At 37.2% G+C, this 11547-nt stretch overlaps 1 protein-coding gene across 1 annotated transcript in view; it reads right to left on the bottom strand.

Annotated features, from left to right (window-relative positions):
• Positions 1 to 11547, bottom strand: part of LOC107672211 (integrin alpha-V-like) — a 25919-nt gene that overhangs the window by 13222 nt on the left and 1150 nt on the right. Inside the window, exons 2-11 of the mRNA XM_016465306.1 lie at positions 11060 to 11196; positions 8730 to 8821; positions 8175 to 8289; positions 7802 to 7863; positions 7203 to 7248; positions 5374 to 5496; positions 5123 to 5167; positions 4340 to 4383; positions 4181 to 4237; positions 3453 to 3505 (exon numbers count right to left, since the gene is read on the bottom strand). Coding sequence (XP_016320792.1) covers positions 3453 to 3505; positions 4181 to 4237; positions 4340 to 4383; positions 5123 to 5167; positions 5374 to 5496; positions 7203 to 7248; positions 7802 to 7863; positions 8175 to 8289; positions 8730 to 8821; positions 11060 to 11196 — 774 coding nt within the window. The remainder of the gene's footprint in view (positions 1 to 3452; positions 3506 to 4180; positions 4238 to 4339; positions 4384 to 5122; positions 5168 to 5373; positions 5497 to 7202; positions 7249 to 7801; positions 7864 to 8174; positions 8290 to 8729; positions 8822 to 11059; positions 11197 to 11547) is intronic.

Here is an 11547-nt window from a genome sequence, read left to right as displayed (position 1 = left end):
CTCTGGAGAAGGTTTTCGTCCAGGATATCCCTGTACTTGGCCGCATTCATCTTTCCCTCGATTGGAAGGGTTCTGGTCGTCCCAAATGTCTTCCATTTAAGGATTATGGAGGTCCCTGTGCTCTTAGGAACCTTAAGTGCAGCAGAAATTTTTTTGTAACCTTGGCCAGATCTGTGCCTTGCCACAATTCTGTCTCTGAGCTCTTCAGGCAGTTCCTTTGACCTCATGATTCTCATTTGCTCTGACATGCACTGTGAGCTGTAAGGTCTTATATAGACAGGTGTGTGGCTTTCCTAATCAAGTCCAATCAGTATAATCAAACACAGCTGGACTCAAATGAAGGTGTAGAACCATCTCAAGGATGATCAGAAGAAATGGACAGCACCTGAGTTAAATATATGAGTGTCACAGCAAAGGGTCTGAATACTTAGGACCATGTGATATTTCAGTTTTTCTTTTTTAATAAATCTGCAAAAATGTCAACAATTCTGTGTTTTTCTGTCAATATGGGGTGCTGTGTGTACATTAATGAGGAAAAAAAATTAACTTAAATGATTTTAGCAAATTAATTAATTACATTTATATAGCGCTTTTCTAAGTACTCAAAGCGCTTTACATTGTCAGGGGGTATCTCCTCATCCACCACCAGTGTGCAGCATCCACCTGGATGATGCGACGGCAGCCATAGTGCGCCAGAACGCCCACCACACACCAGCTTATTGGTGGAGAGGAGATGGCTGCAATATAACAGAGTGAAAAATTGAAGGGGGTCTGAATACTTTCCGTACCCACTGTATATATACAGAAAACTGTAAATGAAGATGATAATTGAAATGGAGATGCATACTGTATAGTAAGTGTATCATAGAGCTCAAGCTGCTCTATAGGTGATGATACACGAGGCAACTTTTTGAGAAATGTTGCCGTTAACAGGCAACCAGGTGAGACACAGGTGAGACCACATGACCGATCTAAAGTATCCAGACAGAAATTTGTTGCCCATTCTCAATGGGAAAGTGCAACATTGCTCAAAAAAGTTGTCTCGTGTATTGTCAATTGACTTACTGCTTTGTAAGTGTTGTTTACATTTAAATGAGCCTCAACATTCTATGTCAGTAACAGCAGCTTTAGTTGATATTTGAAATTGAGTTTATATTTGAAATCAACACAACTGTCCCTAAAGCCTTGAAGCCTGATCACATGCTACAAGCCTTCAACTCTACAGTTTGGTGAGTTTCATCAATTTGTCAAATCTGTAAAGTGTTTCTCTAGGCATCTTCATGGAGTACCATTGCCCCAGAAGAAGCAGGGCTCTTCCCACACACCTGAGGGGATTCTTGGTGGAGGGCGTCTCTTTCATTCAAGAGGCCTGTGAGCTTTCACAGCTGGCAGCTGTCATCAGGTTAAATCACACCTACAGCTGCATCTCTGCCAAAGCTCACAGACCCAACAGGTTAGAAGAGCGCTATCTGAAGAACGCTGCTGTCCTTCCTGACATCCGTCCAGGAGCCTCAGTCTCTTCAGTGGACGTGTGTCCGGTGCCTCTGTGTCAGCAGGAAGAGCCCGTCTCCATCCACGGCTGCAGCGTACAGGGTTACCAGGACATTTACCGCTCTGTGGAGCCCATGATGGAGACACGCTGTGGTTGAGAGCGTCCCTACAGCCTTGAGCTGGGGCTGAAGATCAAGCAGCGCCTGTGGGAGACGCTCAACTGCCCTTCACTGCTGCAGACAGAGCAGCCAGATGGACGCGTCCTGATCACCACCAGCAGACGCTTCGCTCCACGAATCCATGTGGACGTCAGTGATGAGCCTCTGCCTGAGGAACCCAGACACTGAGTCATCACAGTGTCACATGCAGCATCGCACAGCGGGACCTACGTATGTAAATACTGTACATATTGTACATAATTATACAGTAAGTTTGTAGAGCAAGTTTTTAGCACATTTCTGCGTGGTTGTTCGGATGTTTTTGGTGATTGTCAGAGCGTTGATTTGTGGTGCTCTGTTGTTCTAATAGGTTTTTAGTGCTTTGCTATGTGCTTGTCAGGATGTTTTTGGTGGTTTCCTGTGTGTTGACGTGTTTGCCAAGGTTTTCTAAACAGTTGTTTGCGTGTTGCGTTGCGGTTGCTGGACTCTTCTGTGTGGTTTTTCATGCATCGCTATGTAGTTGTTAGGATGTTTTGAATGGCTGGTTGACATGCGGTTGTTTTAAACAGTTGAGTAGGTAGGTTAGGGTCCCTCACACGGTTTGCAGCTTGACGTGCTGTGAGGGCTTGTGTGCATCAGTGATGCTGAGAGCTACGCCACTGGTACTTCACAACTACTGTAGGGTCACCCATAGTGGACAGGTCTCAGCTGAGATGCCAGACGAAGACAAACCACATGATTCTGGACGGCAGCAGGTTGACCTGATGTCCCTGGCAGAAGATCAGTCTTGCAGTAACAGCAACAACATCAGAACATCATACTCCAGGTAAGAAAGACCATCTACTTCCATATCTTCCCAAAAAAAATTCAACAGATAGTTGGTTCTAGTAATAGAGGGACTGGGGAAGAGCTGATTATATTATATTATATTAATTATATTTTATTAACAAAATACCGACAATACAACAATGTATAACAGGTAAATATTATCACAGTAATCTGAACTTCAAATCTGAGCTTAAAACAGATGTTCTGCAAGGCCCTCATTTGTGCATTAATAATCAAAATGTACATTAAGGTGCTCTGCAAAACTTCACGGGCGAATTCCATTCATTTCAATAGGAATCCGTGCGATTGGGAGGTTTGCGTGAGGGTGAAGTTGGTCACGCAAATTTGCCGTGCTGACCAAGAGAAAGCTGCTTGGTTTGAAATTGACTTGTGTGTGAGCAGTGCCTCATACATCACTACACTATTAACAGACAGAGTGATCATAAAAATTTATTAAAAGCTCAAAACTATATTAACCCTTTTTTTGTGGATTTCCAGAGAAATTATGTGGTTGATGAAGTGAACAAAATAAATAAATAAAAGTTACTAATTTTATTCCAAGTTATTATTTTTCTAAGTTTCATTTTTAATGTCTGAGTATTTTTCTCTTTGATTAATAGTCTTTATGCATCAAGACAGAACAATATTATTCTGTTTGCCCATAAAGGGATCATTCACCCAACACGTGTGTTTAATTGTGAAATGTTTTTTTTTTTTTTTTGATTCACAGACCTTCAATGTATGGGCAAACAGTTTAAACATTCTTCAAAATATTTTCTTTGTTATCCACACAGGTTTAAACGACATAAGGGTGAGTAAATACACAATTTTAATTTTTGACTAAAGTATCCCTTTAGTCTGTGAGCCTGATTTCCTGAAGGCCAGTTTAAAGAGTGATCTGCTTTTGATTCACAAATACTGAATTCCCACAATGAGAAAAAACATCCAACAGAGTGAGTGTAAAGCATCACTTACCTGTCATTATTGATGTCAACAGCTGCTACAGAATGACCAAAGTAAGCAGCCATCTAAGTTGGACAGAGAGAGCGAGAGAGAGAGAGAAACACTTAACTGAAGATGACTAGATGACTAAACTGGAGCTTTAGACTTAATACGGTTTTTAAGACAAACAAAAACAGTAAAAATGTAAAATATTTGTCTACATAAAAGCTATTGTCCATAACACTCAAATCGACTAACATAACAACAACAACAACAACAATACTACCACTACTGCTACTAATATATCATTATCATTATTATCACTGGTATTGGTGGTGCCCCCTACAGTATATCAAGATTCAAGATTCAGTTTAAGCTTTTTGACTCATAAATCTCTGTTAAGCTTGTGTTGACTTAAGCTTGATTAACTGTTGATGAATCAGAACTGAAGCAATCACAATCAGCCAAAAACAAAGGCCTGCTGACTCCACACCTCAACCTCTTTTCAGCTCTCGCTCTCGTGTGTTGGCGACACTGCTGTCAATAGCTTCCAGATTTGGGAGTGGATTTAGGACATGAACTCTCCGCTCGTAAGCAAATGTTAAACATAACTGTGCCATGACCACAAGCATGGGCATGTCACGTGACCTGCAGGCTGCTCACAGGCAAGACTGCTCATATATGCTTTTATCCTGTCATATAACACACATCACAATGTCTAACAGAATAATAAGAGGTGGAAACATTTTTGTAATGCTCACCTGTGTGCCTGTGAAATTATACACAGACTCCATGTTCTTCCCATTGAAAATGTTGACCTAACAAGACAAAACCAGACAGAGATTCAAGTTTCAAGCAGGGTTGCATCACTTGAAATGGGTTCTCATCAGATTCCTGACCAAAAATAGTATGAAACTCACATAACCAAGAGCCTTCTCCCCTCTAGGAACTCCTGTGACATAATCTAGGGAGGCAGGAAGAATTAGAAATGAGTTGGACACAACAATGCTTTCATTTAGCAGAGAAGCTTCTTGATCCCAATGGAGAGAAAAATCAGACTTAAGCAATTCCCATGATGCACTACTTCAGTTTGCAATACTATAGGGCTGATATTTGGAGCAGGTCAGTAAAGATCAGCTAAATCAAGCCACTGACAACTTGTGGTTGTTGGTGCTTAAAATTGCACTACTGTTCAAACATTTGATTGTAAAAATACAGTAAAATACATTCATATTGTGAAATATTCCTACCATTTAAAATAACTGTTTTCTATTCAAATCTATTTTAAAAGGTAATTTATTCCTGTGATGCAAAGCTGATTTTTTAGCAGCCATTACTCATTAGTCTTCAGTGTCACATGATCCTTCAGAAACCATTATAATATACTGATCTGGTGCTCAAGAAAAATTTACTATAATGATCAATGTTGAAATAAAGTTGTGCTGCTTAATATTTTTCTGGAAACCATAAAACACTTTTTTCAGGATTCTTTGCTGAACAGAAAGCTAGAAAGAGCAGCATTTATTCGAAATAGTGATCTTTTGTAACATTATGAAAGTCTTTATCGTCAATTTTGACTTTACTGTCGATTAAATGCACCCTTGCTGAATAAAAGTATTAATTTCTTCAAAACAATATCTTATGGATCCCAAACTATTTATCATTTCCAAAATCAAACATATCAAAATGATTAAATATCTTACCATCTTCACCATCATCGTTAAAATCACCAATGGCCACAGAATAACCTAAAACCGAATCAAATGATCTGCATTGCACTAGCGATTGTTTAATTTTGTACATTCTTATCAACTCAAAGCACCCAAACATTAAATACATATGTAAGCCAATATTACACTGAGCTCTACTGCTGATTTCCAGGTAACAGTGCAACACCACAAAACAAAATTACAGCTTTAAGAGACATCAAAACAAAAGACGCAAACAGGCTTACCCAAATAACTGTCATCATACTGAGCCCCGGCTGACTTGGTTGATAACTGGTTACTGTAAGGAGTAAAAAACTCCTTATTGTATCTGCTGATGACCTCAGTGATGTCATCTGAGATCAGCTGACCTAGAAAGAGAAAACAGTTAGGAAAGCACAAATATGAAACGCATATGAAATGAAGTGTGCAGGTAATAGAGATTTCTTCAACCTGCATATAAAGTTCGACAGACCAGAAAGCTGCAGTGCCAATGTATGCAGACATGTACACGTTACAAGTAAAAACATGCTTAACAAAAAGTATTCTAAACAGTCACGCCCTCCTCAATCATGTAATATTATTATTAATGGTTGTTCATGCATTTAGTCGTTCTTATGGTCTTTAATCTTAATTAGACTAATCTAGACTAGTCTCAACATCGGTGTTAGGGAGTAAATTAAATGTTGTGATGCTACTAACTTTATTTTTCAGTAGTGTTTTTTAAAAACAGTGTAGCTTTTTCAGCAGCAAGCTAATTTTTTACAGGAAGAGATAAAACAAAACAGTACATCAACATGTTTTATGCTACGTTTTATTGCTCACACAGTCTTACAACAGAGCAAGCTGACGCAACAATCAAACACACTCCCTTCAAACGATCTCTTACTTAAGTCTAATTTATTTCAGCGGCTAAGTTCCTTCAGTCTGTTCATTTAAATGTACCACTAAAAAAGCTGTTAAAAATGTAAAATCTTAGAATTTTTAAATACATTTAATTAATTTGAGTAATCAGTAAAGTTCCCAGACATTTGTCACTTCTTGTAGAAAAATTATTTAGTTAATGAGGCTTAACGATAATGTAGGAATTCATTAACAAATGGAAACACATCAAAATAAATACTGATTTCAAGTCTATCCAAGGTCAGCTTAAGTTTAAAAGCTTAAAGCACTTTACTCTTAGCATGTTGTATAATTTCATACCACTAGCAAAGAGAGGCACTCAGCAGTAAAAAACAAAACAAAACACAAACAACAACAAAAAAATTTGCTAAAAATAATTGAATTGCTTTATAACTCATTTAAGATTTCTTCAAATTACTGAGTAATCAGTACAATTCCCAAACGTCCCCCTTTTTGTAGCAAAATAATTTTGTTAATGAGTCATAAATTCATTAAAAAATGTAAACAGGTCAAAATAAGAACTTCAAGCCTAACCAAGGTTTCCTTCAGTTACTATCAATCACATTCACTTTTCTGAAAGCATTTTACTCTCAGCAGGGTGTATAATTATCATACCACCAGGAAAGAGAGACTCAGCAGAACAACTAAACAAAAAAAAAGGCTATTAGAAAGCTTTTAAACTGAAACTTTAAAATGATCACTGCAGGTCATGAAATTCATGAAAGATGTGTTAGACATTAAATGCCTTTTCTGGGCACGGTTCCTACCATGACCCCACCCTATGAGGTCATAACAGAGCTGCGATTCAGTAAACAACCATCTCAACATCATACAGCGCAACATAAATAATTTCAATGAAACATCAGGCGCATCTTCACTGAAGGAGACAGCATATAATTCTGAATTATTTACTGACTCAAAAACATAGCTCCCTCTCGTCTGAGCAGCATTTCTGACAGGCGGGGGCCAAAGACACATTTGTGAATTTAAACATGTACTGCCCATGTTGTGCAAACATTCACTGGCCTGTTTTGTGCAAATGCTATATCTGAAGACACAGCAGACATTCTCTGAGTCACAAAAAATCCTGACAGAGCACATTGTTGTTTCCCTTTTTTCCATTATGCTTTTCAGTGTCAAATTCACAGAGGGATAATAAAATAAATCGGTTTACCTTGCCAATAAAAGCTTCCTGGTCCTCCAATAACAACCCGATTCTTCTGAAGGAGACATAAAAACATGTTTTGGTACATTTAGTACAAGTCTGGGCAAGAATAGGCAATAACATACACAGCTATATATGGGTCCAAGATGAAACTGCACCACATTTTATATACATAAAAAGCATATTAAATGCAACTGTCTATATAAATGTATCAAATACCTTTTGTAAAAATTCAATATCAAAATATGGGTGAAATTATGTTCCATCATCATTCAGCATAACAGATATACTGTACTTATGTTAAAATGAATCAACATACTTATTCTGACCCGTACTTATTAAAATATATAAAAGAAAAGGTGATGATCATACTAAATGTTATTATATTTGAAATGATTATTATATTTTAAACGATTATCTAAATAACTAAACCAATTTTATTACAAATAATTACAATTACAATTTAATTACAAAGAAAGTTTTATTTATTACAAAAAAAAATAAAACATTTAATTAAAAAAAAATTATTTTGAAAATTTTGATGTAATGAAAATGAGGCATCACGTGTCCTAATATTTTTGATCAGATTTCTACTAAACATATAATACCTTCACAAAGTCAGCACTGAAACCTGCTTGACAAAATCCTTGCCCCTCAGGTGAGTTTGAGTCTGATGGGAAAAAAATACTCAAAGCCATTCATATATTCACAAAAACCAGAAATCGTTTTAAGGAAGTCTCAACATGAAGGAAAGGTTAGAAAAAGGAAGGTAAACAGACAGAGGAACTGTCATAACCATATGACAACTGGCACATTGTCTGGTGAGAACTTATTAACTCAGACATGTCTTAAAAACCATGAGTGATTTGGAGATGATACACAAGTATGATATCCCATGAATCTTAGTTAAGACATTTCTGAGGGAGTGACCCAATAAGGACATGAGCAGCCAGAGGTAAAAAGCTGTGATCATGTACATACTAGAGCGGCAAGGTGAATATTCCACAATGTTATTGCCTTTCTTCAGGAAACATGTCCCGACAGGCTCTCTCTCTGAGAATCCATACGTGCTCCACTGGTAGAGAGGAGCACATGCCTGAAAAAAAAAAAAATTATATGTGCAGATCAGTGCATGAGTAGTAATCATAATCTTTCTGTAAATCAGCTGTGTTGAGTACCATCTGAAACCCAGTTCTTCCAAACAGCATGTCGGAAAATATCTGCTGACATATTTTTTTGCAACTTACTTAAAAACTTCTTTATTTTTAGTGCCATATCAGCACTGAAAGACAAGACTAAAGTACTTTAAAATAAAAGTGGCAACAGTTTCTTACAACGTTACAATAAAGACTACATAATTCCAATTTGACATACTGACTTTAATCTGGGATTTCTGACGCATTTAAAACTGCTTTGCTAATAAAATATTTTTTACTGTCCCTAAAGCAAAAATGTGATCTGTTGCAGAATAATTTTTTTGAGCTCTGTACAATCTTATTTCAGAGCGAATTTCACACCCTCCACAGACAGACTCACCAGAATATGGTCCCCAGTGGAACGCACAGTGGCCCCAAACCATTGATTTGACTTAAACTCCATTTGCTGTCCATTGGAATTCTTCCTGTCATCTGTGATAGGAACGACAGGGCAAGGGAGAATGGGAAAGGATGAGATATGGAGGGAAGGGGGATGGAAACATTAGGCCAGTTAATTTGATTAATCAGACTGTCGTCATTTCCTTTGTAGTGGACTACACTGCTCTTCCCATCACTAAAATCTCATCCACTGGCGTGTTCCTCAAATTACAACTGATTTCAAAAGGACTGATACGACAGAAGCATCAGAGTCCAAAAAGTTGAGTTGATATGCTGTTATGCCACACTCTCTCATCCTCTTCATTACCAAACCATCTGAAGTTCAATCCAAGGTCAAGAAGAGCTGTTAATTGCATTTGCAAACATTCCCTACAATACTTTGCAGTTGAAGGTTTTCCTAGTACTGCCGCGATCCTTAACACGCACACACACTCACACATAGCCAAAAAGATATTCCCTCCCTGCAGCCTTGGTTCATCTCAGCCACAGTCTCAGCCTCAGGACGCCCCAGCTGCTCATCTGTCTGTGCTACTGAGCTGGGAACTTCCCAGTGTTTCTCATGGTCAACACAGTCATACAGCTGGTCAACAACACCCAGGCTTTACTAGAATTAAGCACTTAATTATTGCCAAACAACACAAAAGGGGAGTTGATGGTACAGTGGCTCAATGGAAACACAGTTGTGTAACCATGCTGTAACAGCTCAGCATGAGTTGTTCCATACACAGTGTTTTCCATCTCATACTTCTGACATGTTTCTGTAATCTAGACTTTTCCAGCTTCTCAAACAGCCAGCAGGTCAGCCAGCACAGAGAAAATGATTGTCACGTCATTCACAGTAAAAACATGTCAGGACACAGTTTGGGCAGTTACTTAACAGAAGAATGTTTAAGCTTCTTTCATGCAATAGTGATTGTTAAGTAACAAATATAAACACTACTTTACTGCAGTAAGTGTACGGAAAGAAAAAAACAAAACAAAAAATAAATAAGTATCTTTCTTGAAAGTCAGTGGAAAATATGGTGGCCCCAAAAAGTATTCAGACACTTAAAGAACAGTTCACCCAAAAATGAGAACAGATATTTATAGCTTGGCAATCCACTAATTGTATAATTGTATTGTATAACATATGAAATAGCTCAGAGAAAAGGTCTGAAAAGGTTTGCTATTTAAAATAAATAAATAACTGAACTACTACTGAAATACTGAAGTGAATCTGTCATTAACAACTGCTTCCACATTCCATTTGGTTTAGTGTTTAAATAAATAAAGAAAGAAAGAAAAAGCATTTATTTACTTTAAAAATGATTTTTCAAAGTTGTAAATAAAAACAAAGATTATTGCAGTATGTTTTACAAGAAAAAAAACTTTTTTGTTTTTCTTCTTCAAAATTTCATACCGTTTCTTTGTTTGTAAAAACATATTCTAGTAATTTCATAGTGAAGATTGTTTGTACACCACATTTTTTTCCAATATGTTTCCAAACATCATTTAGTTGGATATTATTTATAAATAAACAAATAAATAAATAGTTTTTGAACAAGATATATTACTAGATTATATCATTATATACTCCAAACTTGTTTGCTTACTCTGCCATGGGTGCACAGGATCCATTAAATCTACTCTATACATGGTTGTTTTTCCAATAATTTCTTTAAGGGTGAAGGGAAAACGGAAAAGTACACAGAGAGGAGTAGTTCAGTTGTTGGTGAGAACTCTAAACATACTGAGTTAATCCAACCAAAGACCTTTTTTGTTTGTCTGGTAGTTCCTCTTCTAGCAATCCAGCTTGGCTGGCAGGGGATATCAGGCCAGACTAGTCTATAACCGTCACTGAATGCCAATGAGATCTGGCACAAAAAAGCTGGTGCCTATATTCACCTCATAGCAATGTAAGGTTGAACGAAGTCCTGTTAGTGTGAAGACTGTGTATCTGCAAACTAGTTAGTAGGCCAGCACATGAATTTTGTGAATGGCAAAAAAAGAAAACATTCTCTGTTGCAGGTCATTGACAAGCTCCCTCTCCTGTTATTTTTCCCCCACCTTTTGAAAATATTTAGAGCAAAGCTGATACAGTATATGGCCCACTAAATCATTAAAAAGCCACAGGCTACTCAGAAGATCCTTTAATAACTCTGACAAACCACACCTCTTCCACTAGCATGCAATGTGAAACAACAGACAGACAGACAGAAAAAGCTTTAAATAATAGCATGGTGGAGGAGCAAAGACTGCACTATGATGGATGAAAACAGAGCTGCGTCTTACCAGTGCTATCAAACTCAATCTGGGTGCATGAGCCACTTTTGTGCCAGGGACAGCTGAAGACAGCACCCCTCTCAGTGACTGTTGATGGGGTTTGATCAGATGTGTTTGCCCTGGGTGCACCAACAAGTATGTTTAATCTGAAATCACAGGGTAAATGTGTTGTAATGCTTTTGTCCACACACTAAAACACAATGCTTTTTTAAATGCTTTTGTACACACACTAAAACACAATAATATAGCATATACCATCTCGCGTTGATAAATCTAACATTTATTATATAATACAATCAATTATATAATACAACAATTTGTTTTATTGTATTATACATATTATGCATTACTATGAATACATTTTATATATAAATATACATTAACTGTAGTCCGTTACCGTGATGAAAATTGTTGTTAGTAATGTAAACTATGAAATTATTCATTCTAGGTAATGTAACTTTATCACATAGATCTGAATGGGATTACTGTGCACTATA

Source organism: Sinocyclocheilus anshuiensis, unplaced genomic scaffold, assembly GCF_001515605.1.
Source record: "Sinocyclocheilus anshuiensis isolate Anshui unplaced genomic scaffold, SAMN03320099.WGS_v1.1 scaffold986, whole genome shotgun sequence".
In the NCBI taxonomy this organism is placed as follows: domain Eukaryota; kingdom Metazoa; phylum Chordata; class Actinopteri; order Cypriniformes; family Cyprinidae; genus Sinocyclocheilus; species Sinocyclocheilus anshuiensis.
The sequence above is the reverse complement of the archived record's forward strand: the minus strand, read 5'-3'. Positions and strand labels throughout refer to the sequence as shown.